General features: G+C 46.2%; 2 protein-coding genes across 2 annotated transcripts in view; one reads left to right on the forward strand and one right to left on the reverse strand.

Annotated features, from left to right (window-relative positions):
• Positions 1 to 7497, forward strand: part of LOC119374292 (transcriptional regulatory protein AlgP) — a 33399-nt gene extending 25902 nt beyond the window's left edge. Inside the window, exon 7 of the mRNA XM_037644369.1 lies at positions 7151 to 7497. The gene's annotated coding sequence lies outside the window, so the exon portion shown is untranslated. The remainder of the gene's footprint in view (positions 1 to 7150) is intronic.
• On the reverse strand, positions 2586 to 3665 carry LOC119375393 (uncharacterized). Its single transcript, XM_037645573.2, has one exon. The coding sequence runs from the start codon at positions 3648 to 3650 to the stop codon at positions 2586 to 2588; it is 1065 nt and encodes a 354-aa protein (XP_037501501.2). The 5' UTR covers positions 3651 to 3665.
• Positions 7498 to 9809: the final 2312 nt, after the last annotated feature.

A 9809-nucleotide genomic window follows, 5' to 3' on the forward strand; every position in this document is an offset into this window, starting at 1 on the left:
GCCCACCTGCACTAACTGGTCTGAATAGATTGTCTCGTCTCATGGATTTATATGTTGATGACCATATAAATGTTGCAAATTTACGATGAAAGCTCTGAATATGCGCTCTAGCACAATGCAGCACTTGTAGTACATAGAAAAGTTTTGTAGCCAAAAACTTGTTGCACGTTTCCGCTTTACCGAAAATGGAAAGGTTATGTGGTATAAAAGATTTAGCATAACGCTCAAGGCCTGCCACCCTATCTTTCCAGTACTGTGCGCTTGACTTGTGTGCACTTAGTGGAACACCAAGATATTTTGGTGGCACCACAGACCACTCAATACCGGCAAACTGATCAGGTGTAGATCCCCATGACCCAAACCACAAACCTGAACTCTTAGAATAGTTTACCTGTGCGCCTGAGACGCTACCAAATTGCTCTACTGCATCAACAATCCTTTCAATACTGGGTTTGTCAGTACAAAAAAAGGCAATGTCATCTGCATATGCTAAAACTTTAACTTCATTCTCTAGCACTCTGAAGCCATGAATATTGTGAGACTGAATAATATGCAAGCATATCGGTTCTAAGTATAGAGAAAAAAGGAGCGGCGACATAGGACATCCCTGCTTAACAGAAGAGCTGATAGATATAGGCTGCGAGAGATGACCGTTCACTATTAGGCGGGTAGAGCAATTATTATAACAAAGTTTCACTCCTTTTAACAGTATTGAGCCCACATTAGCTTGCTGTAAAAGGGAAAACAGAAACGAGTGAGAAACACGACCAAATGCCTTTGCGAGGTCAACTTGCAGTAATGCAAGTTGGTCAAAAGAATTTGAGCAAAAATCTAGAATAGTACGAGCGATGTGGATGTTAGTCTGTATAGAACGGCCTTTCAGTCCACATGTTTGATGGGGTCCAACAACAATCGACATTACAAACTGCAACCTATTAGCTAAAATCTTGGCAAAAATCTTATAGTCTACGTTACATAACGTTATGGGCCTGTAACCATCAGCATGACGTAATTTTTCTTTATCAGCACTCTTTGGAATCAAAATTGTGTGACTTTTTGTGAAAGACTGTGGAAAAGCCTCGATCTCTAACGCCTCTGTGAAAATTCTCATTAGAATGGGACATAGACGTCCCTTAAATGCCTTATAAAATTCACCTGATAGTCCATCAGGACCTGGCGTTTTCGATAAAGGCAATTGATCGATGGCAAGTTCTAGCTCTTTCTGAGTAACAGGGCCGCTTACAAGTGAACAATCTTCATCTGTTAATGGCTTAATGAGGGACACGAATTGATCGAGAAGTTGAACATTCTGAGCAGAAGTACTAGCACTAAACAATGTTCGGTAGTTGTTCTCAAATTCTGCCATGATATCATCTGGATTGGTCACCAGAGTACCATTAGAGTATACTTCCCATATCATTTTTGACATTGCGTTTCGATGCTCGTCAAGCAGAGCCTGACGAGTTGGTTTCTCGGAATTTAGTGCTCGATTATTGCGCCAGCGAATACGCGCACCTCTGTAGCGTTCTGCATCAAAATGTTGAATTTCACATTTGATACTAGCAATTTCTTCAACACATGAACCAGGTGCTTCACACTCTATCTCATAAAGGCTTCTGAGGCTATTCTCTAGCATCTTTTCTTCGTTTTTCTTATAGAACGATTTTACAGAACTTTGTTCTATAGCGAGTGCGCGCACCTCTTGCTTGAACAACTCCCATGCAGCAAATAAAGGTAAATCAGCGTTAAAACAAGTGGTCATCACACCTCAGTAGTAAATGCTTTGTCGCTTAAAAGGGTGGAATTAAATTTCCAAAGAGCCCAACGAGGACGGAACTTTACATTGGAATTTTTTCCTAGTTGAGCAATGACGATGCAATGGTCTGAAAACGATACCGGTTCAGTAACACATGACCACCCACGCGAAAGAATGGTTGAAGAGATGTAAATTCTATCGAGACGTGCATGAGAAAGTCCTTGAATGTGCGTGTACGAACAACTCCCTCTGTGGGAGGCTCCAATATCCACAAGTCCCGCAATTTCAGTAATCTCAGCCAACACCTCTCCACTCTTATCCTTGCGAGAACTTTGCCCTACACGGTCATTATCATCACAAACACAGTTAAAGTCGCCCATAAGCACTGTCTCTCTATCACAATCTAGCAGGGGAGCCATACTTTCAAAGAAAGCAACTCGTCTACCTATGTCATTAAATGCATAAATATTCACCAAACGCCATGCAGCACCATGCAGCACAAAATCACAACATATAAACCGTCCTTCAGTGTCAACCTCATAGCTGAAGGCGGAATAAGGGAGATTATTCTTAAGTAACAAAAGACAACCTGCCGACAAACCCATAGAATGTGACACACATATGTTATAATCATGCTGAAAGAGCCTCAGGGCCCTTTCAGTCTCGTCATCACTCTCAAGCTTTGTCTCCTGAACTGCGACAAAGTCGAAACGCTTGCCTGTAAGCAGCCGACGAAGTTGCATTTGCTTCTGCCGAGACCTAAGCCCTCGTAGATTTAAGGTCGCGAAGGTGAGCTGCATGGACGCCATGGTGACTACACACCGCTTTTCTATTCCAAGCTGTCAGGCGTGGAGGGTGAGGGAGAAACCTCCCTTGCACTGCCACCAGGCCGTCTGGACCTTGATCGTCGATGCTTTTCTTTGTGTTGAGACGGTCGCCGACCACGTGATTGCTTTGGCACGCTGATGTCATTTTCCTCAGAGGACACAGATGCGTAGGAGGCGCGGCGTTTGGGAACTGCTGTGTCCATTTTAGTGGACACCTCAAGAGCAGATACGGGAGCATTACCTTGGCTCTGTCGCTGGTCAGGAGCACTGCTCGTAGCGACGACAGCATCTGCCGTGATGTCCTCGTTGTTGGCTGACTTGACGTTCAGAGACGACACATCAGCACATAGTGGCTGCTTCTCACTCCGACACGCAGTTGCCTCGCATCTCTCGGACACGGAGGTGCTCTCGGATAACGTAACACTGGTTGTTGACGTGTCTGTTGGTACCGACGTATTCATTGTGCTTATGTCCATAGCGTTAACTGTTGGAAGGTCACCTTTCGCATCAATGACCTCCGTAGCATCCATTATGTGCTCTTTAACGGCATCCTCTTGAGGCCGGGTTCGGTGCCTTAGCTTATCGGCATAAGACACCACACACTCATCCGCAGAATGTCCAAAACGGCGACAGTTTTCACAACGAGGCGTCCGGCAATGCCGACGTATGTGACCAACTCTATTGCAACGGAGGCACAGAGGTGGCCTCCCAGGAATCAATAGAAGACTCTGTACGCCGCAGACAGTAAGCACATGTGGAATTTCCGCAACAGTGACTCCATCGGCTAAGGAGAGCACAACGTCACGGTTAAGGGTCTTCATGTCCTCCATGTCCGCTACACGCCAACTTTCTCTGCTTACTGAAGTCACCTTTCCGAAAGGTTGAAGTGCTTCACGTATGTAGATGTCCTCCAATCGTTCTGGAAGCCACAAGAGCTTCATCTTGACCTCTGCCGGCTCCGGGTCTATGACGATGCAGCGGCGGTTTTTAACCATCACTTCACTGAGTGCAACGAGTTTGGCCTTTGCTAACGCTGACTTGCAGGTAACCATCCAGACATGCGACATCTGGAACTGTCCAATTGAACTTATCTCCTTCAGGTCGATAGCATTCCGTAGGGCATCTCTGAAGTCTTGAACTCGATAGGGGCGGCCGGCTAAGTCAGCGTGAAGAAATACAGAGTCGGTGACGAGCTTACCGGTTGGCAGACGTGGAAGTACGGTGCGGTATTCATTACTACTGGCAGCAGCCTGAGCAGTACCTCGGCTAGAAGCCGATGATGCCACAAACGCATTTGCAGAGAGCCACACAGACGCGCCTTATATATCTAACACTCCTCCGTGTACCTGCGCTCTTGCTCGGGGCGGTGCCGCCGCCTACGAGCAGAAAAGAGAAGTACTGCATTATGACACTAACGCGCACCGACAGTGAACGCTTCGGTGGTCTCAGCACTACGACGCCTCGATGCCAGCATTCGAAGGGACTCTGGCATCAAGAAGCACTACCAACGCCACCTAGGTGGCGTTCGCCCTACTCAGCACAGCGGAGCGTGCCCTCCGCATTTCGCTCTGAAAATGTTTCTGAAGTTGATCGCGGAGGCTGCAACTGCGACGCGCTATACGCGCTGATTTGACTCGGTGACGACTCAGTTGCGTGCTCTGTCTTTGGCGTTGTATTAGTGTGTCAGTTACGTGCTTCGTCTTTCGCGTTGTGCTAGCGTGTGCAAGGTAGTGCAGCTTTCATATGCACCAACTGTCTCCACTGTCTACTGATACGAGTGTGATGGCACCGACTACGAGAACTGCGGCATTAAGCGCCGTCGAAAGACAACGACGTCGGCGAGCTAACGTCGCGCAAGTGAGTTTGGTGCAGCGATGGACACGCCAGGGGGGAGCGGGAGGCCTTCGCGCGTTCACGGCTCAAGTTGAGAACTCTGCCTCTCGCTTTCCTGAAGTTGAGCGCATCGCGACACACACCGAACCAAGACCGAGATGATCGTACCTTCGCCGAAGCGACCCGCCAGCGGGACGCTGCTCGACAATACGACGCAGGATGCCCAGCACACCCACAGGATGGTCCACGACCCGCAAATCATGCACCCTTCGCTGCAGCGGACCGCGAGTTCACCAAACAATTCAGTGACAACCCGTTCGGTTTCGCCTGCACGGTTTGCGAACGCCTGTGGTTCACCTGTGATTTGCTGGATGCTCCGGCGCGTGCAATGCACTGTCTCCGGACAATGTATCCCGGTCGCGAGTCTTTCCGAGACTTCCGCTTATGTGCCAACTGTTTCACTTTCGTGTTCTATACCGATTCCTATATCAGAGGGATCAACCACATTTTTTTCTTACACCGTGATTCTGACCAATTGGCGGCGCGGCGCGTATGCCCGCGGTTGCGTTTCTGCGCCCGCACGTGCTTGGAGCGTCTTCCGCGACAGCGCGGATAGCAGCTCTTCGTACCTGCGCGGTAGCGTACCTTCGTATCAAACGTCGTGGGGTGAAAATCTGTTCGAAACAACCGTACTCATTACATTGCAGGCCAATGGGCCTTGGCCGAGACCAAAGAAAAATTCGTATCACCCCGAAATTCGTATAAGCCGTGATCGTATCACCGAGGTTTCACTGTACGCAAATTCATATGTGGATTCAACTGTATCACTGACGAAAATTTGTAAAACTCTGCCCCGATACATCGCTCATGATGATTAAAAAGTGCTAAAAAGCTGCCACAGTGGACCCGACAGTCGCGGGTTCGATTCAGGCCGCGGCGGTCGCATTTTTGATAGAGGTGAGAATGCTAAAGACCCGTGTACTTAAATTTTGGTGCACGTTGAAGAACCCCAGGTAGTCGAAATTTCCGGAGCTCTCCACCAGGGCGTGCCTCAAAACCATATCGTGGTACTGCCACGTAAAACCCCAGCAATTATTATGAATACATTGGTGTAGATGGCTGACAGCATTTCCGGCACTGTCAAGCTGACCCTTTATGCCAGGAACATTTTTAATTGCACTCTTGATGCATCTGTTGCAGAGTTGCACAAAATCTCAGGAGGGCAATTTAGTTTTAAGAGTGATCATTGAAGGATACCACCCTTCGTTAGTGTAATTGCTCAACAATTACTAGGCTGAGGGAATGGCAGTCAGTGAGAGTAGAGATGGTGATGCTATCAGACATCCTTGATGATTTGTCATTTGCACAGGAGTAGCAGAAACCCGGTGGCACTAACAGGCTGTTGATGGCCTTGTCTTATAAGGGAATTTAGGACTCTTGATATGCTATTTTCAAGGTTTAGCGATCAGTTACTTTCGAAGCCGAATCGAGTGTAGAATACTGTTGGGATAGTGAGAAGCTATTTTCACTGTCTACATCCCCTTCAGGTGGAAATTATGATTGACTGTCTGTAAAATTATCAAACTTACGCTACTTGGTTCTGCGGCACTCTATATTCTATTTTATATGTAGATTTGTGCAATTTCAGTAATTGTAATTAGTTATTAAAGATCAATTTATAGTGAAGTCAGTCATGTTCTTTTTCTGTTAAAAATAATTAAGTTTTGGGCTTGAAATGCAAGGGCACCTTGTTATCTGTTCTGGGTGCACAAACATTATGCTTGAGGCGTTGCTTCCAGAACGTGGCACATCAAAGAACTCATTGAACATGATAGTGTCTTTGGCAGAGTGATCCTCTGCAGCAGTGCGCAGCAAAATGAAGTTAAATGAGCGCTAGCTGTCCACTTGGGAAGCATGTACAACTGTGCACGTCAAGTAATGCGGTGCATGATGAAACTAGCTGATATACATGCAAATGTACATCCCACCGCTGAAGGGGAAATAAAACTGTGTTCACATCCTAGTTACCAGTTAGTCATCGCATAGCTTGCTATGAGGTGTTTTTGGAAGACCAGATAAAGCATATCGGTAATAAATAAGCAGATTGGAAATATTGTGCAAATATTAAAAATTTCGATGAGTAAAATATTCTCGTTACCATTTATTCGCATCCGATGTGAGAATTCGCAACTTGGAAGTTGATGAATGTTCGTTTCTCTCTATGTAAGTGATGTCAACATTTACTGTAGTCCAGATGGAGACGAATGATGGATATGAGGGATGCTTTTAATAATACTCCCGCAGTATAGATGTAGTTGTTGCGCAGGCGCTACGCTTCTTTAACACACGCATGGTACACATCAGCTCTGCTCAATAATTTTCACTCTTGCGATAAAAATGGCATGTTTGTAGGCGCTCAACCTACGCAAAAGTTCTTTTTGCATTTATTGGACAGTGTTAGCAACCCTTCAAATCAGCACGGTTCCTTAGTGCGGTTCCTTAGTATAGAATATTTTGCCTTCAGGCAGCATGGTACTGTATGCAAATACGTCTGACATGTTCCAGTAATGCCTTTGCTATGTTGCTACAGATACTTCATAGCAGGTTGCGCCAGACAATTTTGTAGTACACCAACGCGTTCTACTCATTTGCATCCTGTTTGGATTTGAATTTATGCTTGTGACTCCGCTAGCATCAAGTCACGTTAAATAATGCTTTTCTTATCTCTTTGCAGTGACACAGACCACGTTGAAGAATGTTGAAAAGCCGTGAATCTTCTCTGCTGCTCAAGCGACGAGCAATTAGTCGTTCAGTGATGTTTGGCAGCAAGACTCTCGCCAGTATATTTTTATTCCTGGCCGTGTTTTAAAATACCAAGGCATGTTTTTTGCAGTTGTGCAACTCAAGGGCAAAAGAATGCGAGCGATGTTGCATCCCGTGAGAGTTCCCGGTGAATTTGATTTTTTTTCTGTGGCTTTTACGTTTTCAGCTTTTAATATAGCTTTACTGTGCTTTGCCACACCTCTTGTTATGGTCACTTTTGGCGAGAATTTGTTGTAAATAAATGCTTTTTCTCTTGTACTTGACAAACTTTTTTCGTGTATGTGGGTAGGTATACTCGTTCAAGAAGATGGCACCTTTGTGGTGTTTCCGGCACAGAAAACAACACTAGTACGGCTGTAGAACACACCTAACTACTTCAGCCAGTCAAACTCATGCTATCACAAGCATCTGCAAACTTTTTTCAGAAACGAAATAGATATAGGGGTTCTGAGACACACACACAATTTGAGTTTTACAGATGGGATGGAAAACATTGCGATTTCTAGCTGCACGGCGCATCACTAAATCTTCATTAATTGCAGACAACACAACACAGGCCTTACTGCACACATATGATACACATATACACATTAAGAATTATGCCTGAATGGCAAAAATACATTCAAATACATTATGGGAGGCAGATGTCCACATTTAAAAACTGTCGCTATGCAGTTGTCCTTCCGCGTTGAAAGTATGGATAGCCTGGGATAGGCCCAACGTATGCGCATGTTACAACAAAGCTCAAAGGAGGAGTTACCTATAAATCCATGTAGTACTCGTATATATTTGGACATCGGTACAACGATGTGGCATGGGATCTGTCGCTGAGCCTTCTTAGTATTTAAATTTTACAAGAATGCCGGTGAGTCACGCTGAACCATTGCGCCAAACGCCCACAGTTGCAGAATTTGAATCTATCTGAATAATAAGAATATGCTAAGAATGTAAAAGGAAAACACTTTGTATGAAGGCTTCGTAGAATTTGCGCAGCGGTGGAACAAAGGCCCTCTCTATGACAAGGCATAAAGACGACATAGAGGATTGCACACACCAGAAAAAAAATAGGCTTTCCAAAAATTTAATGCCGAACTCTAATTTTGGTGGTAGTGAGATGCGCATTCCGTGGGACCGTTCCAGATCCTGACGAACTTTAGGAGGAATAAAATTACCGCCGATTCAGTCCGAAAGTTACGTGCTAAGCAAATGCCACTACCTACGATAAAACTGTGCGCTTACTCGTCACTTAGACGACTCCAAAAGTAGATTGTGGGAATTTTTTGTTTAGATAACGCAAGTTGCAACAGTGGATGCGTGGTGATCAGCGTGTTAAATTTCCTGCTTTCTATAAGAAGAAGAGGAGCTTTATGCCGACGAGCTCGCGAGCGCGTTCGACCAAAGGAGTCTGGTAGCCATCTTTATGTTCTGGACTCATGCGGACGCCAAATAAATTACACCGTCTCCCACTGAAGGGAACCATGAGGGGATGCGAAGCATCATTGGAGGCGCACACCGAGTTTCCGTTACGTTCACTCGGCGTTTTCGTTAGTGTGTGAGGTTTTTATTTAGTCTTTGTGTTATCATTACGTCGTGTTTGTGCGTTGCTTTCCGTTAGCGCCGAGTGAACGAGTGGCGTCGACGTTGACGTTACAGCTCATCCGAACGGGAGCGAAGCGAGAATGACGGAAGCCGATCGAGCGCGCGCGCTTATATACACATGAAATGGGGGATGGAGAGGAGAGAGTGGGTTACAGGCTGTATTTGTCTGCGTCGCGGCTGCATCACGTGGGAGGAGATGCTGCGCCACGGCTGTAGCGCGGGGGAGGAGAGGAGGGAAGGCGACCGAACACCTGCGTAAAGGAGGAGAGTGGGAATGAGAGTAGGCGCATGCGCAGTGGAGCGCGGACGCCACCACCAACGACGGACACAGCGCCGAGCAAAAGCTGCTTCGCATCTAAAAATCGCAGGGTCTCTTATGCACTGACCTAAGACGACTGGAAGGCGAAAGCCATCTCTTTCTTGTCAGTCGCGTTGATACTGCCCCGCCACCCTCTGAAAGCATTCTGCGCCTAACGTGGTTTTCCACTGCCTCCAGGATCGGAGGCACCTCACCTGGTTTTTCATTGCCTCCGTGATCGGCCCACCTTTGACGAAGCTGTGATGTCATGTGATGACGTCGCCATGACGTAACAAATTTTGGCGATCTGTGAGGTCGTGATGGCGTCATATGTTAACGTCATCACGTGGTGATTGTTTCCATCACTGGTGTTGACTCCGCCGGTCCGGAACACTGGCAAATTGACGCGTTTGGTGTAAACATCTAAGACTATATCACCTTAAAAGGTATGTTCCGTATGTTCTGTTTGCGACATATGTGGCGTTTTTTTTTCAAGAAGAGCCAAATGCAGAAACCGAAAGTGCTAAATTTCACGGGAGCGTAAGGCGCGCCTAAGTACCTTTAACCTCTAAAGCAGTTGGAATCGAAATGCGCCCTTTCCTGATGGTAACGTGAACTCAAAAAAGCAGTTTCCAATCAAAAATAAGCCAAATGCTGCATCTGTTTTAATCAA

The sequence above is a fragment of the Rhipicephalus sanguineus genome, chromosome 11 (assembly GCF_013339695.2).
Source record: "Rhipicephalus sanguineus isolate Rsan-2018 chromosome 11, BIME_Rsan_1.4, whole genome shotgun sequence".
In the NCBI taxonomy this organism is placed as follows: Eukaryota; Metazoa; Arthropoda; class Arachnida; order Ixodida; family Ixodidae; genus Rhipicephalus; species Rhipicephalus sanguineus.